General features: G+C 37.0%; 1 protein-coding gene across 1 annotated transcript in view; it reads left to right on the top strand.

Annotated features, from left to right (window-relative positions):
- Positions 1-26,568, top strand: part of LOC126252163 (sodium-dependent neutral amino acid transporter B(0)AT3) — a 169,129-nt gene that overhangs the window by 80,517 nt on the left and 62,044 nt on the right. Inside the window, exons 8-10 of the mRNA XM_049953031.1 lie at positions 3,332-3,492; positions 3,733-3,934; positions 20,762-20,921. Coding sequence (XP_049808988.1) covers positions 3,332-3,492; positions 3,733-3,934; positions 20,762-20,921 — 523 coding nt within the window. The remainder of the gene's footprint in view (positions 1-3,331; positions 3,493-3,732; positions 3,935-20,761; positions 20,922-26,568) is intronic.

Raw genomic sequence — 26,568 nt, 5'->3', positions numbered from 1 at the left:
TTCTTTCCCATTCTTTCCAGCATTGTGATTTCCTTGCCATATGCATGTTTCTCCCAAATTTTTGTCTCTCTTTCTGAACAAATAAATTACTCATTTTAAAACATTGCATTGTTTTCACCTATTGCCTACAAATCTGCTGCCACTTATTAAGTAGAAATTTTTACTGTCTTCAGTTGGCAACAGCTTCATTAAATAAACATTTTGATCTTTAACTTTTGCACACCATTTTATAGCTAATAAGCAGGACAAGCTCAGATGTATATTTAAGAAATTAGAATACCCCTGCTCTATATTTTAAATAAAATTCTTAGTGATGGGACTTGCCCTGAATGTCTTAAAACTATGGTTGCCTTTTAAATATCCATACCAGGTAAATGTAGACTGATATCAGTTGTCCCTAAAATAACTCAAATCATAGGAGCTGCATGCATATACAGATTTACATGCATTTTGAGAATAACAAGTTACATAATGAAAGGTAGTTTGGATTTAGGCCAAACCTATCAACCATGAAAGCTATTGAAAGCCTGTGAAATAGGATTCATAGTGGTCATGAAAGGAAATGGACCACCTGTGGTACATAAACAAAGCTTTTTACTCTGTATCACATGAGATTATTACAAAAAAGTTAGAATACTGTGGTATTGTAGATTAACTACTAAATTTAGTGAGATCTTACCTAAGCAACAGGCTACAATCCATGTATGGTAACAAGAAGAGTTGAAAACTAATTAAAACAGAGAAACCCTACGCGGCTCTTTTCTTGCCTATTTTAATGACTTCTTAAATTAAATGGCCTGCAAAAATGTCCTATACATTGACGATATGATTATGATTTCAACCAGTGAGAATATTTAGGTAGTGCTAGACAAAAATAATAAACTATTTTTTAAAAAAAGCAGTCAGTGGTGTAAAGCTAACCAGTTACGTCAAATAAAACAAAAGCAGAGGGCAAAAATCAAACAATGGAAAATTCAGGATGCAAATGCAAAAAGCAGAGGATATTTATTTTAATCTAAAGACATGAAAAGAAGGTAACCAAAGTATCAAACTGTTGGGCCTTATAATGGACCAAAGACACAAATGGGATACATGATTTGCTGCTATGTAAGGTAAGATATTCTATCAACAAAATTTAATGGTTCTTTGTTATTGCGAATTGTTTCAGTTCTAGCTGCAGTATGGAGTTCTGTACAAACTGGGTATTCAGGTGGAAGAAAAAAGTACTTAGATGTATTCAAGGATTGGGTCCTAAAGAATCTTGTAAGAAACATTTTTGGCAACTCAACAAAATGATTCTCCCAATTCTTTATATGTAGCCTATAATTGCTCTATATATCTCAAAGAAAATGTACAGAAGTTTATTCTGAGAATGAATGTGCATTTGCACAGTATCAGGGTCAACTGTTTGCTAGTTCTACCATCTTCAAGATGATCACTGATACATAATAGTAGAATATCTTCAAAGTAACTTGAAGGCCATGTATAATGGCTCATTCACATAAAATGTAGATATTTCATTTATAATGTGAAACTGGAAGAAAGCATGTGTATTTCTGCAGATATATAATACAAGAGATATATAGTAGAAGAGTTTGTGTATTTAATCATATAAAATATATCTAAAAACAAAGATGATGTAACTTACCAAACGAAAGCGTTGGTATATTGATAGAGACACTAACAAACACAAACACACACAAAATTCAAGCTTTCGCAACCCACGGTTGCTTCATCAGGAAAGAGGGAAGGAGAGGGAAAGACGAAAGGATGTGGGTTTTGAGGGAGAGGGTAAGGAGTCATTCCAATCCTGGGAGCAGAAAGACTTACCTTAGGGGGAAAAAAGGACAGGTATACACTCGTACACACACACATATCCATCCGCACATATACAGACACAAGCAGACATATATATCCGCTTTTTTTATATATATATATTTTTCCCACGTGGAATGTTTCCCTCTATTATATTCTAATCATATAAAATCATGTAAATATTTAATGTGATGTACTTGAACATAAATTATGTAATTATCAGTTTGTAAATTCCTTGAAAACTGTGCATACTGGTATTTAACTAAAAAGTATATTAACATGTATAACTTCATTTGGTGAAGCCAGTTTCAAGGTAAATGTGCTGAAAGGCTAATGAAAAGAGATTGAAAAAACATCTAAAACCTTTGATGAGGATTTATATCTCTATTCTGAAATAGTTTTATTTTGTGGTACAATGTGTTCACAAAATCCTCCATTTTATATTGTGGCAATATGTTTCAAAGAGTTGCGATTAATACCACACCATTTCAGTTACCTTAAACTGTACAATAAAAATCTTTCATATGATTATAGAAAGTTCATACATGTACATTTTCTTGTTTATCTCCATTACAACTGCATTAGTCAGTTCCTGTATGGTGTTCTCTGGAGGAAACTCTATGCAAAAGCCAAAACAAAGAGACCATTCAACAGATTATTGTCTATAAATATTTCATATGCTACAGTAAAGGTCCACTCCCACAAGCAAGAACATTACTTGATTACCTCCACATTATAGCACACATACTACCATAGGGTGTTTGGTTTTACAACAAATAAATGGAAGTATTTATGATGGAATAAATCAAAGAGTAATGGGAGAAAGTACGGAGATGGGGGTAAAAGTTGTAGCAGGAGACCAGGACTCAAATATAGTAAACAGGATGACATTGATGTAGCCTGCAGTAATTATACAAAGATGTATAAAATAATACAGGATAGACTCATGTGGAGAGCTGCATCAAACCATTCTTCAGACTCAAAGATCACATCAATAACAAATCAAAAAATGACAGACAAAGGCCAATAACACCAAAGAGATTGATATGCTACTAAATAACGGGTCCAAAATAACCCACCATTATAACATAGAATGATAAAGGAAGTGTGTATTTCTGTGTTTCTTTCGGCCGATTACACTACTGATACTTGTTTTATTTTTTGTAATTTTCTATTTTTCTTAGAGGTCAATTATTTAGTGAACTATGACTATCTAGTATTGAATTGTGGAATCTTTCGGCCCTTTTTTTTAAAAACAAGTCATAAGAATTTACATGTCACCATTATGTTTTAATAATGTTTACCAAATTTTCATATTTAGTGTCTTCCAATATTTGTTTTCAGTATTCTGGAAGAAAAATTATTGTTTGGAAGCATATTTGATTCTGTGACTGAAAATTTAGTTGCATATTTATCTAATGCCAAAATTTACCATCATTTATGTGCTTTAATAACACGTAGAGAAATGAAAATTCAACAAACAGAGCACTTAAAAAAGACATGTATTATATTTCAGGTTTTAAAGCAACAATGATTCATGAACGTTGCTTAGAAGAACGAAATAACATACTAGCTTCAATATATGGCAGCAGCACTGCTTCTACAAATTTCACTAATGAGACACACAGCATTTCTCCTCCTCTTCCAGAATGTGATTTAGAAAAGGAATTAGACAATGTAAGATTTAGCATTTAATCAATACATTAAACAATTTTTAATTAAGGTGCAGAAATTTTTTGAATTTTTAGAAGTGAATTTGGAAACTTTACACTGTAATAGATTGTAAGGAATAAATGAGTGGATAGATAAATTAGTATTTCACAAATAAAGTTTAAATAGTGAACAAGAAATAATTTACTTTGTTTTCCAAGTTGCTCAGATGTATAAATTACACTGTAAGAATAACTTTTGTTACAGTCTGCTTCAGGTACTGGTTTAGCATTCATCATATTTACAGAAGCCATAAACCAATTTCCTGGAGCACAATTCTGGTCTGTGCTTTTCTTTCTGATGCTTTTTACGCTTGGGATAGACTCTCAGTTTGGTACGCTAGAAGGTGTTGTTACTTCTATAGTAGACATGAAGTTATTTCCTAACCTCCGCAAGGAAATTCTAACAGGTGAGTTCCAAAGTGACTTGTGTTTAAACATGATTGGATGTGGTTCTTCATAAAGTGTCCTTTGTGCTTTGTTCTTCATTAGGGCTATATCATTTCTTAAACACTGTACATAGAACACAGAAAGAATGTATAAGAAACACACTGAGTGATTTTTCTTTCTTAAGCACTGTTAAAATTTATACCTCTTACAAAAATTAAGCATGATGGAAACAAGCACAATTTTGTTTAGTAAAACTAAACAAGATTTCAAATTTCTCTTTGTATCTTGCAAGATTTTTCACAGTTCGACATTTTACTTCTTTCACATACACCCAGTGTTGTACTAGAATAAAATGTACTCACTTTAACAGTTTTCCCTTCACCCAAAAAGTACAGTGTGTTAGTTGTAAGTTGGCCAATGCTAGAGGGGAGGATGAAGGGAATGGAGGAATTAATCCCAGCCCCCAGATAGGCTGCCACAGGCTGAGGAGCTGTCTGTGTGTTTGTGTGTATGCGTGGAGGGAAAGGGGGGGGGGGGACTAGACCTAATTGCCTCTCCTAGTGTAGGCATTTTAATCTGTGGTTCATCCTTCTGTGAAAGATATAAATAATAACTATAATAATTACGTGCATCTATTACCAAGAAAGAAAATAATATGGAACAGAATGAAGTATCACAGTAGGCAGTAATGACTAGCTCACATAGTACTGTTGACTAGATAATGTTGGCTGCAGCTTAAAACAATGACTACCAGCCAGAGCTTTTTGACTTTTACCAATTCGGAACTAGTGAGCTGACCAGCCAACTTAAAGTTACACACAGTAATGAATCATTCAGTGGTAAAAACTTACCATGGATATTATGAACAATAGTGAAATATAGCCATTTACAACCTAATATTATGTCAAATAGTTGTAAGGGAAGTGTAAGGAATAAATGAAACTTTACAAAAAATATTGCATCTTATGGAAGAACTTGTAACTGATGAAAACATATATTGGTGCATTGAAAAAGTCAACAATTTGTTTGTCATTCATAATAAGCTATTCTATTCCAAGAACAGGCAAACACTACTTTTGTTATATGTTATCTAGCACGTAGAACAGGATATTATCATTAATGACATTTATTCATTATCATACCCTCTGGATGTATTTTATGACAACTAATTCTCCTTGCTGATGTATATCTTTAATATTTCCACATCCCTATAAGCTAAAGATAAGTCTTAAATCTTATTCAACAAGAAAGCTGCTACTCACTGTATAATTAAACTTCTTGTGGCACTGACAATATTTATGACTTGCCATGTGGCTTTAGTTAGATAATCTGAGGTGTGTACATCCAACAGTGAAGATGAGTTGCCAGTTTTCCATTTGTTCCTTAATGTGCTGCTAATTCATTCCGGTCTTATCACTGTTTATGAGGACCACAATTCCAGATGTGTTCAGTGTGCTTTTTAGTTTTATCACTGTCTGCATCTGACACATTGTATTGCATCCAAACACATAAGATCAGAATTATTCTCCAGTGCAATTTAATATGTAACATAAATGTTACCAAACTTTCCTCCAGAAAAGGAAATGTTTTTTTAATCAATGTATAGGAGTTTCCTTGTTTTGGTTCTTCTTCTTCCTCTTCATTTTTCAAGTTTCTTCCATCAAAGAATCACATAAATCAATCCACTGAGTCATCTTTATATGTTCTATATTTGATACTTATTTTGTTTTAAACATTGTTTTTATGCTTTTACTTTATTTTTCATCCTTTGCTCTGTCCACGTTTTATGCCCCTCCTAGACACCCTTGGAATTCACACCCAGTATCATACCTGCAGCTCTACTCATTAATTATATTAATTATCTTTGAACGCATTCCAAACTCACCTTGGATGAGCCAAAACATTATCACCATCACCTTAGTAGCATGTTGGTCCATGTTTGGAATGCAATACAGCAGTGATTCTACAAGACATAGATTTGACTAGTCCATGATAGGCTTCAGGATGTATTTGTCTCAGATATCTCCACAGAGGTTATGTAATTCCCGTAAACTACCAGTTGATGGTTCTTGGTCTTTGAGCTGACACATATAGCATCCTAGGTCCATTCTGTTGGGTTCATACCAGCGAATTTGGTGGCCAAGACATCAACATAAGCACACTATCATGTGCCTCAAACCACTGTAGGATGATTCTAGCCGTGTGTCACAGACAGTTATCCTGTTGGAAGATATTATCACCTTTGGGAAGACATCAAGCATGAAGGGACGCAGGTTGTCTACAATAATGTTCATGCAGCCCACAATTGTCATGCCTTTGATTCCTACCCAGGTACCACAGAAGTGAAGATTAGTGTCCGTCATAGAACAATACAGCTGCCAACAGCATGTGTCCATGATGCAGTGTATGCTTCGCATAGCTGGACATGGCCATTGACCTGATGCAACAAGAAAAATGATTTGTCTGATAATATGGCACATTTGCATTGATCTACAGTCCAATGTAGATGACTCTATGCCAACTGTAATCATAAATGATGAAGTTGCATCAGTGTAGGAACCTGTAGGGGTTATGTGCTGCAGCACCCATATTTAATTATGCAAACTGAACAGTGTGCTAAAACATTTGTGGCTGTACCAACACTGTCCTTACTGTTCAGTTCCAGGAGAAAGACATCATACATATTCTCTCTATAAATCTTCTTGCCTTTTGTGGTGTATAGGATTCATCCATGTTTTGGAAAATTAGTAGGTGATCAGGTGTCTGGACTGCTCTGCAGCTTCATGTAACCCCCTTGAGACCAAATTTGTCCTGCACCTTGAGATTCCTCTTTTTAATCTGTTTTGGGTTCTCCAAGGGTGTAGGGTAGATTTTAACAGCAGCTAAACTTTTCTCCTTGGCATGAAATCATCTTGCTTATGAGCAGCTGTGCCACAAGTAAACACATCTAACCTCTGGCCTGAAATCTAATGCTAAAGTTTACTGTGAAAATCTCTTCCTGGATTTTCTGTAGGTGTATAATTGTACGAGGGCAGTTCAATAAGTAATGCAACACATTTTTTTTCTGAAACAGGGGTTGTTTTATTCAGCATTGAAATACACCAGGTTATTCCCCAATCTTTTAGCTACACAACACTATTTTTCAACGTAATCTCCATTCAATGCTACGGCCTTACACCACCTTGAAATGAGGGCCTGTATGCCTACACGGTACCATTCCACTGGTCGATGTCGGAGCCAACGTCGTACCGCATCAATAACTTCTTCATCATCCGCGTAGTGCCTCCCACGGATTGCGTCCTTCATTGGGCCAAACATATGGAAATCCGATGGTGCGAGATTGGGGCTGTAGGGTGCATTAGGAAGAACAGTCCACTGAAGTTTTGTGAGCTCCTCTCAGGTGCGAAGACTTGTGTGAGGTCTTGCGTTGTCATGAAGAAGGAGAAGTTCATTCAGATTTTTGTGCCTACGAACACGCTGAAGTCGTTTCTTCAATTTCTGAAGAGTAGCACAATACACTTCAGAGTTGATCGTTTGACCATGGGGAAGGACATCGAACAGAATAACCCCTTCAGCGTCCCAGAAGACTGTAACCATGACTTTACCGGCTGAGGGTATGGCTTTAAACTTTTTCTTGGTAGGGGAGTGGGTGTGGCGCCACTCCATTGATTGCCGTTTTGTTTCAGGTTCGAAGTGATGAACCCATGTTTCATCGCCTGTAACAAACTTTGACAAGAAATTGTCACCCTCAGCCACATGACGAGCAAGCAATTCCGCACAGATGGTTCTCCTTTGCTCTTTATGGTGTTCGGTTAGACAACGAGGGACCCAGCGGGAACACACCTTTGAATATCCCAACTGGTGAACAATTGTGACAGCACTACCAACAGAGATGTCAAGTTGAGCACTGAGTTGTTTGATGGTGATCCGTCGATCATCTCGAACGAGTGTGTTCGCACGCTCAGCCATTGCAGGAGTCACAGCTGTGCACGGCCGGCCCGCACGTGGGAGATCAGACAGTCTTGCTTGACCTTGCGGCGATGATGACACACGCTTTGCCCAACGATTCACCGTGCTTTTGTCCACTGCCAGATCACCGTAGACATTCTGCAAGCGCCTATGAATATCTGAGATGCCCTGGTTTTCCACCAAAAGAAACTCCGTACAGCGCTGCCACCTGTCGGAAGTCAATGAAACTATACGAGATGAAGCGGGAATGTTTGAAAATATTCCACAAGAAATTTCCGGTTTTATCAACCAAAATTGGCCGAGAAAAAAATATGTGTTGCATTACTTATTGAACTGCCCTCGTACATCAAGTGTCATGGGTTTACAGTCTGCTTCATTTTTTTCTGTTCCTCCCACCACCCTGTGTCTAATGTGTGGGGCTGCAATGCCAATCAAGGGGTAGATCTTTGGGACCGATATTGGTCTATCAGACCCCATAACTAACCAGACTGACTCATATAAGGCTATGTCCACATGCCTGGTGTGGACCGATACTCCACAACTGATGCTGATTACCCTCCCACAGAGATATAGAGTCCCAGCATAGCAGACTGGAAAACATATGGGTTTGCTTCCCATGAAGAACTTGTCAGCTTTCTCATGATGTTATTTCCCTGCATATTTTTCCTTTCAAACCCACGCAGAGTGTTCTAAAACTTAGGATGTGATTTAGAGTAATTCCCAGGTATTTTGGCATCATTTGTATAAATGTTGTAGAGAACTGGTGACAACACATTGCCTTCAGGTAATCTGTTCTTCTGGTTTCCCTGGTGGCCCTTCTTACCTTGCAGTTTTGCACAGAATCTTCTCTCTCTGGAGCATACCTCTGATTACATTTGTCAGCCTGAAATCTCTTGCTATCTCGTATAGCTTTTGGATAAATGTTTTTTGATCCTCATAAGCAGTGACTAGTTTCTCATACAAGTCTTCAATTTGTTGGATAAGGTTAAGGATCTGGCTAGAATATGACTTCCTTTGTACGAAACCTGCTTGCTCTGAAATGAACTTTATGTTCACACTTGGTAAACTAGTCAGTATCATTCACTCAAAGACTTTATAAGGGTGACACAAAAATAAGATCAGGAAAAAAATTCTTTGGATCTTTAGGTTCATTCCCCAGCTTGAGAACTGCTATGATATGTGATTTTCTCCACAGTCTAGGCATATGGGTGAGTTCAACACATTCATTCATTAATTTAATTAACCACTTAATAGTGTCTAGTTCAAAATTCTGCAGCTGCTCTGTTCTTATGTGATCTGGATCTGCAGCTCTATTAGTATTTGTTTGCTTTATGACACTTACCAATTCTGTTGTTGTAAAAAGCAAGCAGAACAAGTTATTTTCCTCAATGTATCATGTTAATTTCTTAGTTTGTAATTTCTTTTGTGATTTACTGTTATTAAGTAGTTGGTGAGCTATTTCATTTGGTGTTACTAAGGTGAGTTCCTCTGGTGGTTTTTTAGGACAATTGCTTAGATTTTTAATTAAGTTCCATCCTCTTGTAATGTTCTGAGTCATGTCTAGATCAGCTAAAGGATGTAACCATTCTTTCCTTCTGCCTTCTATGAGACATCTCATCCGCTCTTCACCTGCTTGAATGGTGTCTTCAGCTAGTGGGTCTCTTTGTGTTTATCTTGACAGATCTGAAGTAAGCTGACTGAGTTTTGGTTGAGGTCAGGCATGTGTTGCTTTCTGCATCCTCAAAGTATGTGTTTCCCAGAGATTTTCTTTACTATAGATATGAAATCCTCTTATTAATTTGGAGACACTTTAAGTTTTGCAACTTCATCATCCAGTTCATTTGAGAAACCTGCTTAGCATACTTTTTTTAAGGTTGAATCATTGTTGAAAGAGAACTACTTCTGGGCTGATAATCCCAACGTTTGCACACATTTTGAGATTATGCTTTGTTTTTGGTATTTGTCTCTTGACTGGTTGTACCATATGCTTATCTGCTTGTTAAATGATGAAAACATTATCTGGATTATAGCCCTTTGGCCATCTTCCACTTTGAAAGGATGGCCTCAGCTGAGGATATTCAGTCAACATTGAAAGAAAAACCAGCATTGTACTCTGTCACCGTATTTGTCAGATTGCTGCCTATGCTCATTTACAGAGGAGGCAAGCCTCTGACTTCCACATTCTGTGATGAAGTGTGGACTTCCAATACCATGTTGCCTACTATTGGTTTCACTGCCATTCAATCAGTTTCCATAGATCGTCATGACAGTCGTACATGAACAGCTATCCAGTTTTTTCATGACCAAGATGCTCACTCTCAGGTGTTTTTTTGCAATAAAAAATCATTCAGTCTTGTGGTGTGCAGTGGTCATAATGGTTTGGATCATCAGTGTAAGACTGTTTAGTTGTATGCTTATTTGAAATCTGTGAATATTACCACATAGCCAGGACATAAAGGAGGTCATCAGGTGTAACGTCATCTATCTTTTTTGATGTAATTTAGTTTCTTACGATAAAATAACACACGTAAAGTTAAAAATGAGTAGAGGGTTTTTATTAAACTGAAAGGCATAACAGAACAACTGAACAAAAATGTCTGTTTTACTCTTTGATGATACAGCACTTAACACAAGTCACACAGAGAATCATTAAAATTGCAATCTTAACACCCCTCCTCAGTTTAATAATTTTACATTTAACGCTAACAAAAATTAAAATAAACCCAACCAGCTCCTCAAAGCAATGAATCTAGGAGCTGGTAAGCCTTTAGTAAAAATATCTGCAATCTGGTCCTCTGATAGTACATGCTCAACCGTGATGATCCTGCAGTGGTGAAGTTGATGCACAAAATTATATTTAACATTGATGTGTCTCAACTTTCAATGGTCCCATGTTTTCAGTAACTGTATACAGTACTGATTATCCTCAAATATACGAATTGGTAGCTGCAGTGGAATTTTAATATCATCCAGCAAATATTTCACCCAGAGTAACTCAGCTGTGGCTGTTGCCAGAACTACGTATTCTGCCTCTGTAGAAGACAAAGCAGCACTAGTCTTTTTTCTATGTTGCCCAACAGACGGTGTTTCCAAAACATTTTAATAGATAACCAGAGGTAGATCTTGTGTCTTCTTTTCTATTCCAGTTTGCATCAGCTTAGGCCAGAAGACCTTCTTGTTTCCCCTTTCGATAATTTAGTCTCATGTTGATGGTCCCTTTGATATATCTCAAAACTCTTGTTAAGCTTTTCCAGAGTTGTTCCAATGGATTGTTTTGGTATCTGCTCAAGAAGTTGACCACAGCACACAAATCAGGTCTTGTTGCTGTCATTGCATACATCAAACATCCAATCAACACTCTGCAGGGCTTATTGATCATTTTTCCTGCCTTGAATTCCAGTTTAACTTCCATAGACGTCTTGACCGGGTTACAATGTTGCATGTTGAATCATTGTAGCAAATTCTTCAAGTATGATGTTTGGCTCAGATACATTTCACCGTTGTTCATAGAAATCTCAATTCCCAAGTATGATTGTGGTTCTCCCAGTTCCTTCACTTTGAACTTCTGCTTTAACTTAAATTTCATTCTGTCCATTTCCTCTCTATTATTTCCTGCTGTCAAAATGTCATCAACACAGAGCGTAATATAAATGACGACTTCCTTTAAAATCATATAATAAAGATATTTATCTGCTTCTGACTGAATGAATTGTATAGACATAAGAAGGTATGAATAGAGTGATTCCATGCTAGTAGTGCTTGCTTTATGCCATATAAGGATTTATGTAACCTGCAAACCAAACCAGTTGTGTCTTTCAGTTCTTCTGAAATACTCACTCCTTCAGGAATAGTCATGTATGAGGGGGGACCCAAAAATAACTGGAATTTCTTTCTAGAAAGCATATACTTTATTGGTTTCAAATACAACCTTAATCTCCTTCGAAGTACTCTACATTAGCATTAATACACTTGTCCAAACATTCATTCCAGTGTTCAAAGCACCTTTTAAATTCGTGCTCTTTGATACCTGCTAGCACTTTCATTACATTGCATTTTACGTCTTCCACATCCGCAAAACGCTTCCCTCTCAAGTCTCTTTTCATCCTTGGGAATAGGAAGAAGTCCGAGGGTGTTAAATCCGGTGAATAGGGCATGTGGGTCAAGGTAGTCATCTTTGTTGAGGCCAAAAACTGGTGAACACTTAGAGCTGTGTGCGCGGGAGCACTGTCGTGATGCAGGAACCACACGGCAGAATCCCACAAAGCCGTACGTTTTCGCGACAAACTTCTGCGAAGCTGTTTCATTACTTCCAAATAGAATTGTTGGTTTACTGTCTGGTTTTCAGGGGAAAATTCTGAGTGTGTGATCCCTTTGATGTCAAAAAAACAAATCAACATTGTTTTCACATTTGATTTCACTTGTCGAGCTTTTTTTGGTCGAGGTGAACCGGGTGACTTCCATTGTGATGACTGTCGTTTACTTTCTGGATCATACTCATAGCACCATGACTCATCACCTGTAATGATTTTGTTGAAAAAATGTGGATCATCTTGGAATGCATCCTTCATTTCGAGACAGGCTTGAACGCGACGATCCCTTCAATCACCGGCAAGAAGCTTCGGCACGACTTTTGCTGCCACTCTTTGCATCCCCAAATTGATGGTCAAAATGTGCTGAATTGAGCTCCATGACAACCCAGACAAGTTCTCTAGTTAGTCAATTGTCCTGCATCAATCTTCACTGATGATATCACGGATTTTGTCAATGTTGTCTTCGCTTCGAGCAGTTGAAGCTCGACCAGAATGGGGCTGATCTTCAACCACCATTTCTCCCTTTTTAAACCAAGAAAACCATTTGTACACTTGCGTTTTACTAAGAGCATGGTCTTTGTAGGCTGTCTGAATCATCGCAACAGTTTCTGCTGCTTTATTTGCCGAGCAAGAAACAATACTTCACTGCTGCATGTTGTTCGTTAAGAACTAGCCATTTCCTCATGTCACGTCTGCACTGTATGCACACTCAAAGAACTGCCAAAGAAACCATACTTCCCACTGTTGGGTGACATTGCATGGCAGAATGACTCAGCAGAGCTCCTACTACAAACCTCTGGCGGTGCAACCTGCTACTACAAGTATACGATGTGCAGCATTATGATTCTGGTTACTTTTGGGTCCCCCCTCGTATATTTCCTCTTTGAGTAATCAATGAAGAAAAGCATTGGTGACATCATATTGTTACAGAACCAGTCCTAGTTGGATTGCAATAACTAGCTCATTATTCTAATAGTTGCAAGTCAAGCCACTGGTGCATATGTTTCATCGTAGTCATATCCACTTTTCTGTGAAAATCCTTTTGCTACAAATCTATCCTTGTGTCTTATGATATTTCCATCCTTGTTCTTTTTTAATTTGAACACCCACTTACTGTCAATAGTCTCCTTTCCAGGAGTAATTTAACAAAGATCCAAGTCTTCTTTTCCTTTATAGAGTCAGTTTCATCCTGTACATACCAGCATTCCTTATCTTCACGATTTGCAATTTCCTTATAGCTTTTCAGTACATCATACACAAATGAATCAGCATTGAGTGCAAGAACAGCATAGTCTTTCAGATATTTAGGAGGGTTGCTCTTCCTGGTAGAACATCAAACAGTTTTCTTTTCTGATAAATTTTCAGCTTCCTCTTCGTCACTGGTCAGTTCTGGTATGGGAATTCTTTCATTACCCCAATCACTTGGTTTGGCATCTTCTTCAGTGATGTCTTCTTCATTATCATCCTTTTCAGATGATTCCTGTACAGATTATGGGATCCAGTCCACAGCTGGTTTACTTTCAAAGTCAAATCTTCCTTCATAGAAAACAATGTTCCTTCCTGTGACTATTTTTCCTTCCTATGGACACCAAAACCTGTAGCCATTAGGACAGTAACCAGTGAAATAGCAGTTTAAGGACTTGCCTTCAGATTTCCCTGTTCTCAATTCCTTTGGTACCAGTAGATAAGCAATACATCCAAACACTCTCAGCTTACTCAAATTAGGCTTCTCGTTATACCACGAAGCTGCAGGCACTTTTCCTTCCAAAGCCGCAGTAGGACTTCTATTAAGCAGGTACACGGCAGTACGAACAGCTTCTGACCAGAACATTTTATCTGTTTTACACTGAAGTACCATACAATGAGCTTTTTCAATAATATTTCTGTTCATTCACTCTGAAACACCATTTTGCTGAGGAGTATATCTCATTGTAAGCTCAAAACGTATTCCTTGTTCTTCAAAAAACTGTTTCAATTCATTTGACATGTATTCATGGTCACTGTCACAGCACAATCTGCTAATCTTCAAGTTGAAGTGAGCTGTAGCCATGGGGTCAAACATCTTCAGATAGTGAGTTACCTCTGATTTCGATTCCAGTGCACAGGCCACTGTGAAATGTGTAAAGTCATTGACAAACGTGAGCACATACTTCTTTCCATCAAATGACTCTGGTGCAATTGGCCCACACAGATCACTGTGGATCAACTGAAGAGGTCTGGTGGTATGTTTACTATTGTGATTGTATGGCAGCTGTGATTGTTTTCCTTTGACACAATTTCAACATTGTTCTGTGGAGATTGTTGAACTGCCCAGTTTCATACCATAAACTTGTGACTGGACGTGTTTAATGTTATCATAACTCAAATGGCCTAATCTGCTATGCCACAGTTTCGCATTAGTTGCAGTTGAAGCAGCTGATAAGGCTTTTCATTGCAAAAAATGTAGAACATATAACTGAGATTCGTTCCTATTTGCAATGTCAACAGTTTCTTTTCCTTTTTAATTAAACCTTGAGCCATTTCAAACGTGATACTAAAACCATTCATTTCCAGTTTTCTAACTGGCAGCAAATTATAATTAAGATCAGGCACAGATAAAACATCTTTAATCATTATCTGAATTTCCTTTCCTTTTACCACACTAGTGACTTTAATTTCTCCTTTTACTTTAACCTCAAGAGAAATGCCTGCCTTAGCTACTCTGGCTTTAACTGGCTGTTCCAGTTTCCTTAAATTAGTGAGAGGTATCTTACTGTTAATCAGATGTTCCACTGCGTTAGAGTCCAAGAACCAATGATGCTGCAAAACTAAACCCATCTTCATCTTTGACATTAGATACAACCACAGAGTTGCTGATTCCTGAGTTCTTGTGTCCAGGTTTCCTGCATTGGTGGCAAGTAAAGTTGAAAGAAGTTCCTTGTTGACTTCTTGTTTTACTGGTGTCTGATGAACCCTTTATTAGATACTGTTGAGTCTGAAAAACTGTAGGAAATGGTGTTTCATCATTTTTGTTTTTCCCAATGACTCCCTTCCGCTTCGATTCTTCATCCAGTATCCTATTTTTCACAAAGCTCAGCATCAAGTCTTTCATTGAGAATGTTTTGATTGCAGTGACCACTACGTTGTATTCCACAGGCATCGTTAAAAGCAAATGGCACACTACGTCAGTTTCTTCAATAGTAGCTCCAGTCGAATGTAAATCACAAATCAGTTTATCAAAGTGGTTAACTAGCAAATCATTTGTTGCTTTAGATTTCATAGTTAACAATTGTTTTCTCAACGGAAGTTGACCAGCAATTCCTTTTCTCTCAAACGTATTACACAGAGAGGTCCATAAATCAAAAGAAGTAACTTTATCTTTCGTGTATTCCAAGTGACTGTCAGCAATGCGTTGAACAAGATGAGACTTACATTTACGATCTTGTTTAGCCATTTCAGCCAATCGTGTTTCCTTTGTGGTACGCAGTGTGTTCTCCTCTCCATCAACAAATTCCAACTTTGTGAGATAATTCGCTTGCACAAATGGTAATAGTTCCAGTTCCTCAAGGAGAATTTACAACCTGAATTTCCAGTTGTTGAAATTTGTTCCCTCAAATAAAGGAATACAATATTTTTCCACTTCAGTTGCCATCTCGGCTTAACTTTACATGAGAGTACACTTGAGGCCAGGTATTTATCACAGATTCCATTTATTTAAAACAAACATTGGCCTTTAACCTGATGTAATTTAGTTTCTTACAATAACATAAGACATGTAAAGTTAAAAACTACTAGATGGTTTTTATTAAACTGAAAGGCATAACAGAACAACCGAACGAAAATGCCTGTTTACCCTTTGATGGTACAGCACTTAACACAGGTCACACAGAGAATCATTAAAATTGCAATCTTAACGTTTTCATTGCATTTCAGGTCTAGATTTCAACTGACATTCCATCTATCATCAGTGTTATAAATAGAAATAATACAAAAATCAGACAGAAGTAGCACATTGACCAAATGCCTTGTCACAGTTGCACACAATTACAATTTTATAATTACAGACCATTATAAGTAGCCATGTAGACTGAACATAATTCTAACAACAGATGTTCAGTCTTCATGACTGCTGACAATGGTATGTAACAGTGGAACTGCAACTGTGTACAGCTGTGGCATGGCAGTTGATCAATGTTCTGTTTCTATGTCTGATTCTTGTATTGTTTGTCATTATTGCACTGATGATAGCTGCAGTGTCAGCTGAAATCCATATCTGCAATGCAACAAAAAAGACATATTATATTATAACCGATGTTGCCCTTCTTTCTGTCCTGGATTACATCACGGTCATGTGGCACAACCATTCCCATGGAATTGAACATGATTATAACATACCTTTTATGTTCTAATATTCTAATATTGTGTTCAAATTTAAAATTGTTCTTGACAAACTCTTTCTTTTGAAATCCTTATAGACTCCCCCCCCCCCCCCCCCCCCCCTCTCTCTCTCTCTCTCTCTCTCTCTCTCTCTCTCTCTCTCTCTCTCTCTCTTTATCTCTCTCTCTCTTTTTCCTCTCACTCTTGCACACTGTGCTTATGTCTCAATAAGGTCAATGTTATTTATCTTAACTTGTTAGCTCTAAAATAGAAATATTATCAGTCTATCAGTGTACAGTACCATTGCCTTAATCAAATGCTTCATAAAAATTTGGGTAAACAACTCATATTTGAGAATGCTATGTTTTTCTTAAATAATTCTGAATCAGTGCCAGGATGTATTCTTTAGCAAGGTCATGACTAGTACAGTTTCTAGTGTCTATTTTTCTCACTTCTTTTGTTGCTCATTTAGATCATTTAGTGCACAGAAAAGCATATCCTCGTATGGAACAAGTAATGACGCATTTCTAAATTCTCTTTGAGAAAAACATAGAGTTTCCTGATGTGGTTTATGGAAATCACAGGATATGTCTGCCAGGATTCCTGGGCCAATGTTATCATGCGTCTCCTCCTGAATTTGAGTCCATTTTTTCCTATGCAACCAAAGTTAGATGATGCTAGGGGCTCCAGTTGTATTCTCAGTCCAAAATAGATTTGTAATCTGCCACAGGATACTGCAGTAGTACTGTCTATTATTTTTATATTTAACCATGGTGGACAGCTATTTATACAAGTTAACTCAAATAAAAATTGTCCTCTCAGTTAGTTTTCAGCTTTCTGCATTTTTTCTCACAGCCTGGAATGATGGTCTGTATTTACTCATGGCTGCTTTTCTAACAGTTTAAACTGCAATAGTGTGCAGTGCCTGCATATGTTGTCTTAGCTCTATAGTCACTTTCAATTATTATTGGCCCTCAATAACATCTTCCTTCACTTCTAAATATCTTTAATTTTCTTTTCTAATAATGCCTTTATTTCAGATTTAAGGGAAGATGTGATTCAAAGAATAACAGATGTGTATTTTCATCCACAGTTAAATTATAAATGATCAAAGTTTGTGGGGTGTGATCCAAAGCCTTATCTCACAACAGCTTAAACATTTTTATTCTAATGTTCAAGTACATCTGTGTATTGTCTGCCAACATTTTTTTTTTCTTTATTTTATTAGCTTAGTAAATGGAAATATAGGATTAACCCATCTCTTGAATTTTTGATAAAGGACAATTATGAAAGTAAGTGGCATATGCTACATTTATCCTTTGGATATGTGATCCTAGAATTTGCTTTTTCCACATGACCACACAGCTAAATGTAATCAATTTGTTTGGTTCTATGGGCTGCTTTCCAACCAATAAAAAAGATAGCACTGTTTATTTCTTCTCACTCCTCTGCCCTCTTGTCAACAGGCCATTGGCAAGTAGTGGGGTACTCCTTATCCAGAGAGTCACTTGATCACGAGAGCCTCAACCATGAAAAAAGGCTTCATCACAAGAAAGTGAGGTAGGCATTAGGTTGGGAGAGACTCATTAGGGCACAAACCAAGTGTGGCAGGTCAAGAACATAGAGAAGCATTTACTGATAATTTCTGACTGTTTAATACATGTGTGTGCAATAAATAGATAGGTGTTTAGTTAATTCTTTTTTCTGAACGAATCTGTTAGTATCTTTTAGATTTCCATATCAAGTTACAGCACTACAGTCTGCCTTTAGAGAAAGGACTAAGCTCATTGTTATATATATTTATTTAACAATGCACTGCAGCTTTAAAAAAGTCACCAGCCACTCAAGTGTAGTGTTATGAATTGCACAAATTTGCACATATGTTGTATAGAAAGTTTTATGTTTAGAGACATTACATTACAAAATTGTTACACATTTAAAAAAATTACTGCTGACTGTGAAAACACTTGCACAGTATTATTTGTGCTAATTACTTTATTTAACTTAACAGACTTTAGCCACAATACCACACCTCACCACTGCAAATAATCTTAATATGCAAAGTGCAGGAAATGTTTCATATGCATGTCAGTGCTGAGAAAATATAAAACTTTTAAGTGTCAGGTATCTTCACCACATAGTGTTCATTTATGGTATCTCTAAATCACCATTACTCATCTGTAATTGCATGGTAGGAGTTTTGATATCGTTAATGGAGACTGTGTGTGTTGTATCTCAATTAATTGATGTGTAAACTTTTTTGTCAATATTCTCTATTTTTGTGGTTAATAGATCAGTAAGTACATTTTATACCAGATTAATCAAACAGATGATGGCAACTGATGCTACATAGCCAGTGTGTGTTATTAATAAAAAGAAATGATAATGTTTCTTCACTACCAGTATTTAAGAAGTTTGCTGTATTCAAGTTTTACATTTTTCGACCAAATCATCATTAATCAGTGATGGTAACATTTGTAAGAAATGAGCACAGTAGATTCACCATTGTGAATTGTCAAACATATCTTGAATTCACCATTACTACTTGTTGTTAAACATGTTTTATATTTAGTTATCGTGGCCCACAAATAAAACAAAAGAAAACCATAATGTAAGCATAAATTATTCCTAAAAATAGAACAACAGTATAGAAAGGATAGATTACTACTCACTACAAAGAGGAGGTATTGAGTTGCAGACAGGCACAATGAAAAAGAATGCTAGAATTACTCAGCTTTTGGGCTACAACATTCTTCAGAAGTAGAAAACACATACATCTGTACAAGTACATCTCTCACACAGATGTCTCTTATTATCTCACAGCAGTAAGTCCCAACTGCAGCTGTGTCTGAGGTGTGTGACAGTCTAGCTGGAGTAGGCAGTGTGGGTCTGGAAGAAGTGTGGGGAAGGGAGAAGGAGGGTAGGGTTGGGGAAAGTTGCTAGTGCTGCCTGTGGGAACATGCAGGGACACCAAGTGGATGGTGTGCTGTTGGGGTGGGGGGGGGGGGGATGCAAAGAAGGGGAAGGAACTATGTATGTATATTGATGGGATGGAGGGCGTGTGTAGCCTTGGACTGGGTAGTAATGAGATACAAGGCATGTGTAGTACTGAGGTGAGAGCAAATGTCTTCTACCCCATAAATGCACCTATATACTCCTTTCTCTTTTTCTACTTCTGTCCCCCTCCCTCCCCCCTCCCCCAATACCCCACCCCTGCCCACCCCCACTGCACAGCATCCCCCTGCTGTACCCAGCAGCCCTATCCTGTACTCAACACCTCCATGCACACTCCAAAAAGCAGCACTTACACCTTCCCTCAAGAGTACCCTGCTATCCCTCCACCTCTCCCTCACCTTCCTGTGCCTTTTCCATACTTGCACTGTCTATTCAGCTAGACTGCTGTTCATCTCAGACACTACTACTGTTGAAGAATGTAGTCAAAAGCTGAATGTTTCTAGCATTCTTTCTTATGTGACCATCTGTCAATCAGAACCTCCTCTGTGGCACAAGTAGCAAACTATCCTTACAATATTGTTGTTATTCCATCCTAGACTTCCCATTCTTTAAAGCTAAAATGAATTGATTTAAATTAATTTTATTTTTCTAGTTTCTGTGTGCATTTGTTTAATAAATATCTGAAAATAGGATGTATTGTATGTCTTTTTTTTTTTCTATGTCGTTACTGAAACCTGTCTCTTTGAAATAGTTACTGAATTTTTTGTGATATAAGCAGTTTATCTAAAATACAAATTTATTTTAATATTGCAGCAGTGATCTAGTCTCTTTATGTTTTAGAAATGCTCTTCTTAACAGAAAAATAGCATTATCATTGATTATTGAGTACAAAGTATCATAATATCTTGCAAGTAAGAGGCCAGTAAATGTATAAGGCAATAAGCTGTTGTCAATTATGACTTTTGATTTTGAATTCATATTTTAAGAATTGTGTGTTTGTTTCTGAAGAAAAGAAAAGGTGATTGTACATTAGTTTGCTGTTCATTAAGAAGAATACTTTACATAAAGTTCCTGAGCTGTGCAAAGACTGAAAACACACGTAACTCTTTCATGTTTCAAAGACAGATTTCACAGGGTCTCACATGCAAGTCTAGTTGTTATGGTACATAATATGTTGTTTGTAGTAATTTGTAGTTAGCATGACATAAAAATTGTGTCAACAACATCTATGTTAACAAAATCTGTTTTATTTTTCAGGGGGCCTGTGTCTTATATGTTGTGGCATATCTATGGCTTTTGCACATGGCGCTGGCAGTTATGTATTCATCTTGTTTGATAACTTCAGTGGAAACTTTCCCTTGCTCATTATTGCCTTCTTTGAATGTGTGGGTGTTTCTTATGTATATGGACTAAAAAGGTAAGAGTACTATCTTCAAGTAAGAACTAAGGTAACTAAAGCAATTTCAGTTATTTACAGTACTGAGATATACATGAAAACTATTAAGAGAAGAGCATTTAATAGTGTATTGTATAATGTAACACTCCTATATCCACTGTAGCACTTCACTGTTCAAAACAGCCATCCTAAAACTGTTCTGCAAGGTGTATTTTAATCACTATGCTTATGATGTATTACTTGCACCACACAGGTACTAGTAGATATACATTGCAGTGATACAATGGTAACTCTTTCCATTTTCAGCACAGGTTCTTCACCATCTTAATTAAAATAATAAAAAATAAAACTAATTCTTATTAATGGTGATCTACAGGTTTTAAAAAACAAAAATCACACTTCATAGATTATTGTGAAAGTTTATTTCATGGTTAATTCATCTGACACACTCAAAAACAGTTCAAAAGTTCCCCAAATATAAATTGACAGCCTTCTAACAAACTCTGCTGCAGTGCCAGCTCATAGGTATACATTATGGGCGTTTACAAAATTTTAAATACAGTTAAATATAAGGATGCAAAATTAATAGCATCTGCTGTATAACAGTTATGATTATCAACATATTTATACAACTTTAGCTGCTGTCAATAATAATAATAATAATAATAATAATCTGCAAAACTTGTCTGAATAGAGGAAGAATTGTTTTTGTGGAATTTTGTTGTTTTGCACATATTTAAATACAGTTTGTGGCAAGAATGAAATAATGTTTAAGCTTTTGCTACTTTCCATTTTGCATTTTTATGTAAGTGGGACTTTTCATGTTTCTTTTATTTTTTGGCCAAATGTACAAGATCCCTAATTCATGTATCAGTTATGAATTAACTTTGATGCTGGGAGGCCCTACTTTCTTTGCGGCTGATTTTTCTCAGTAATTTTCTTTTCTGTTAGCACTTAATAGAGGTTCAACAGAGTTCATGTTGACACTGCACATTATTAAATTCAAGTAGTACTATCTACCAACAAGGTCACTTGACTAGAATACAAATGATGCACTGAGAGCCATAAGGATCATAAATACACTGTCTTCGACCCCCCCATATTTAAGTGAAAATTAGAGAAACCAGTAACCGCTTTTCGTGAATGTTCCGATTTACATACAATGTGGGCCTACAGTACAGATAAACCTGCCCCACCATAAGATCAACAGCTATCAGAAGCATGAACAAATTCTACAGTCTCACAATCAATGATGATGCTGTTTACATTTCCCAGCGCCTCAAATGGATTACTGTATGATAAAATCCAAAACTTAATGCACTGTATCTCATTCAGAATCCCACAAAATAGGTTTTCCTATCAATATAACTATAACATATACCGATGACTGACCTAATTTTACTATATAGTGAGTGAATTGGCGTATCTGTTTAGTGTGCTTCCGCCTAGTGGGATTTATGCCAAGTGAACATGGATAAAAGTCTGCTGCACTGGGTTACCACCTGGTGGCATTGACATAAACTTGTAGTCAAATGGTAAGGGCTAGCAGTGCACGTCATGAACTGTGCACATTTTTCGTCAAATCTGTATGTATTTGGCCCGTAAGGAAATTATGTCACAAAAAATTGTGCACGCGCAGAAGCTCCTTAAAACATGCACAAGTGAAGGTTTTCTCACAATTTCACTGAGTCTAGTGCACCTCTGTTGCACAGCACAGTAGATATAGTGCCATGTATTTCAGATTACCACATCTACATTATGTTTAACAGCATTCAAAGAAAAATAATCAATAAATCTGCAAGGTGTCAAAAGTTAGGGTGTTTATGTGCTCTTGTGCTCTTACACACTAGCCACCACTGCTTTTCTGCGTATCAGTATATAGAGTTTTAACATTAAAGTACGTAAATTAGCCTACTTAATTGTTTAGCAGTCACCATCCATGTAGACCATATGCTGCATCAACAATCAGACTCCACTGCATTCTGTCTGTTGCTGTTTCCTCTCAGTAGACTAAATTCAGAGCTTTGGCATCTTTCTTTATGTTGCTTTCTCATCTGTTTCTTGGCCTGCCCAGGGGTCTTTTTGTTGTAATGGGCACAATCAAAGCTTGCTTGGGAAGCCAGGTCTCTGACATATGAATTGCAGGACCTGCCCATTGGAGGCCTCTGCTATTTTGTTATTGTAAAATGTTCGCCTCCTCCATGATCTTATAAATTTCATTATTTTTCCATTCTTTCTATGTATTTTTGTCTCGAATCAGATCCCAAATTATTTTCATCACCTTTCTTTTAAATGTGAGAGTGCTTTTGCATGCCCCTTTTAGTTAGTTTCCAGCTTTCTGAATGATAGAGGATAATGGGGGATATAAGGGCATTGTATATCTTCATTTTCACAGAATTTAATCTGGCTTTAGACTTTAACATATCTCTGAAGGTATATACCATGTGATCAAAAAGTCAGTATAAATTTGAAAACTTAATAAAACATGGAATAATGTAGATAGAGGGGTAAAAATTGACACACATGCTTGGAATGACATGGGGTTTTATTAAACCAAAAAAAGAAGTTCACAAAATGTCCGACAGATGGTGCTGGACAGCAAATCAGATGTGCCAGCAGTCGCAGCAAGTTGATGTTACCTGAAAAGGAGCTTTTACTGAATCTGTATTATCAGAATGGGGAATGTGCTATTTCAGTGTTATGATCCTATCAACATAGGAAGGGGATTCGAACGGGTAAAGGTCTGTTGACAAATGCAGCTGTGGTGAGAATGATTTCGAAGTTCGAAGCCACGGTTGTTTAGATGATAGACCCTGTAGTGGCCAACCAAGCACAAGACGTAATCCTGCTGAGACAGTTCAGGAAGAAATGGAGACTGTAGTGGGTTCGTTTATGCATGGGGAAGTCAGCGCTCGTGCAGTCACATGTCGTACCAGCACTCCATACACTACTGTATGGTTGTCACTTAGGCATACCCTCCAGTGCTATCCTTACAAAATCCATCGGCATCATGAGCTGTTACCTGGTGATTTAGAGAAGCGGAGGGCATTTGCGGTGTGGACATTTCAAAAGATTGCTTAATAAAAGTAAGTCTTTAGGTCCAGACTGTATACCAATTAGGTTCCTTTCAGAGTGTGCTGATGCAGTAGCTTCATACATAACAATCGCATACAACTGTTTGCTTGACGAAAGATCCATACTCAAAGACTGGAAAGTCGCACAGGTCATACCAATAGTCAAGAAAGGTAGTAAGAGTAACCCACTACATTACAGGCCCATATCATTAACACTGATATGCAGCATGATTTTGGAACATGTATTGCATTTGAACATTATGAATTACCTCGAAGAAAACGATCTATTGACACACAGTCAACAATGATTTAGAAAACATCTTTCTTGTGAAACACAACTAGCTCTTTACTTGCATGAAGTGTTGAGTGCTATCAACATAGGATTTCAAACTGATTCCAAATTTCTGGATTTCCAGAAGGCTTTTGACACTGTAACACACAAGCATTTTGTAGTGAAATTGTGTACCTATGGTGTATCATCTCAATTATGTGACTGGATCTGTGATTTCTTGTTAGAGAGGTCACAGCTCGTAGTAATTGATGGGAAGACATCAAGTAAAATAGAAGTGATTTCTGGCATTTCCCAAGGTAGTGTTATAGGCCCTTTGCTGTTCCTTATCTATATAAACAATTTGGGAGACTAGGTGAGCAGCCGTCTTATGTTGTTTGCAGATGACGCTGTCATTTATCGACTAGTAAAGTCATCAGAAGATCAAAACAAATTGCAAAACAACTTAGAAAAGATATATGTATGGTGCCAAAATTGGCAATTGACCCTAAATAATGAAAAGTGTAAGGTCATACACATGAGTGATAAAAGGAATCCATTAAACTTCTGTTACATGCTAAATCAATCAAATTAAAGTCAGTAATTTCAACTAAATACCTATGAATTACAATTAGGTACAAGTTAAATATGAAGAAACACATAGAAAATATTTTGACTGCATTTTATTGGCAGGATACTTAGGAAATGTAGCAAATCTACTAAGCAGATTGCCTATGCTAAGTTGTCTGTCCTCTTTTAGAATACTGCTGCATGGTGTGGGATGCATGCCAAATAGGATTGATGGAGTACTTTGAGAAAGTTCAAAGAAGAGCAGCACATTTTGTATTGTCATGAATTAGGGGAGAGAGTGTCACTGAAATGATACCGAATTTTGGATGGACATCATTAAAACAAATTCCAATCACCAACTTTCGCCTCCAAATGTGTAAATATTTTGTTGATGCCAACCTTCATAAGGAGAAATGATTACCATGATAAAATAAGGGAAATCAGAGTTCATTTGGAAAGGTATAGATGTTTGTTCTTTCTGAATGCTATATGAGATTGTAATAATAGAGAATTGTGAAGGTGGTCTAATGAACCCTCTGTCAGGCACTTAAATGTGATATGCAGAGTATAAATATTGATGTAGATGTAGATAATGCAACCACACATTTTAAGGAGGTGTCCTCTGTACCACTGAGTTCATTGTGAAAGTCCTGGATAACAGCGCAGTATAAGTAACTAGGAAGTGTTCAAAATACAAATGTAAAATTATGAAACTGTTTATGAATATCAGAGAAACAAACAAAACAAAATATCTTTTATTGATTATGAGAAGACTCCTACTTCAATTAATAAATATTTAATACTTTCATTGCCTTTTATCTCTAAGATCTTCAATGTCAACAACAGAAAGTAACTGTCTTAATTTATAAAAGTTGCTTCTAGGAAGTGGCTTAGTAAGAATATCTACTTACGTATCTGCAGAGCTGGCATTTACACAGTTGAATTTTTTTTTCATGCAATTTGACATGTCACATCTATGTATTTTGTTCGTTTATGATGCTCAGGATTCTTTGATCATCTGGATGGCACTTCAACAATCCTTATGCAGGTTGGCAGTTATTTCCTTTACCCTCATAATATTCTGCAAAATTGGCTGGTTCCACACGATTTCTATCTCACCTTGACAGGAAGCTAGATATTCTGCTTCTGTTGTTGACAAGGCAACCACCTTCTGCCTGTGAGAGTTCTAAGCTATGGTGGCTCCACCATGTTTACCAACAAAACTGCAGGTTGGTTTTCAAGTAAGAAGATCTTCTGAATGACCTGAGTCACTAAAAACAAACAAATGGATATCCCTATTTTTTGGATAATAGTGGCCATAAGAGATTGCTTCCTTTAGGTACTTCAAAATTCTCTTCACAGCTTTCCAGTGTGTCTTTTCTGGTTTTTCAAGTTGCTGACTAGCATTGTGCGCTGCAGAAGTGATGTCAGGTCTGGCTGCTATTGACAAAGGAAGCTTCCAATATCATGATGGTGTGGAGATAATGCCCTGGCACTGCTCATAGTTACATCAGATCCCTGTTCCAAATCATTCAGCAACAGACTGATAACTTCTCTAGGCTCTGATTCAACCAGACCATCGTAGCTAGGATGGTAAATTGCTAGTATGGTCAAGAATCCACCCTTACCATTTACAAAAATGCAGGGATCTGCATCCATTACCATTAGGTCAAATTTGTTTAGCAGGCTGGCAAATCATTCATTCCATACTCCTGACACTCATTTGAGTCAATGAGCTGGCAAAAAATGATACTGA

The sequence above is a fragment of the Schistocerca nitens genome, chromosome 4, assembly GCF_023898315.1.
Source record: "Schistocerca nitens isolate TAMUIC-IGC-003100 chromosome 4, iqSchNite1.1, whole genome shotgun sequence".
Lineage (NCBI taxonomy): Eukaryota > Metazoa > Arthropoda > Insecta > Orthoptera > Acrididae > Schistocerca > Schistocerca nitens.
Note: the sequence above shows the minus strand (reverse complement) of the source record. Positions and strands in the feature narration are given on the sequence as shown.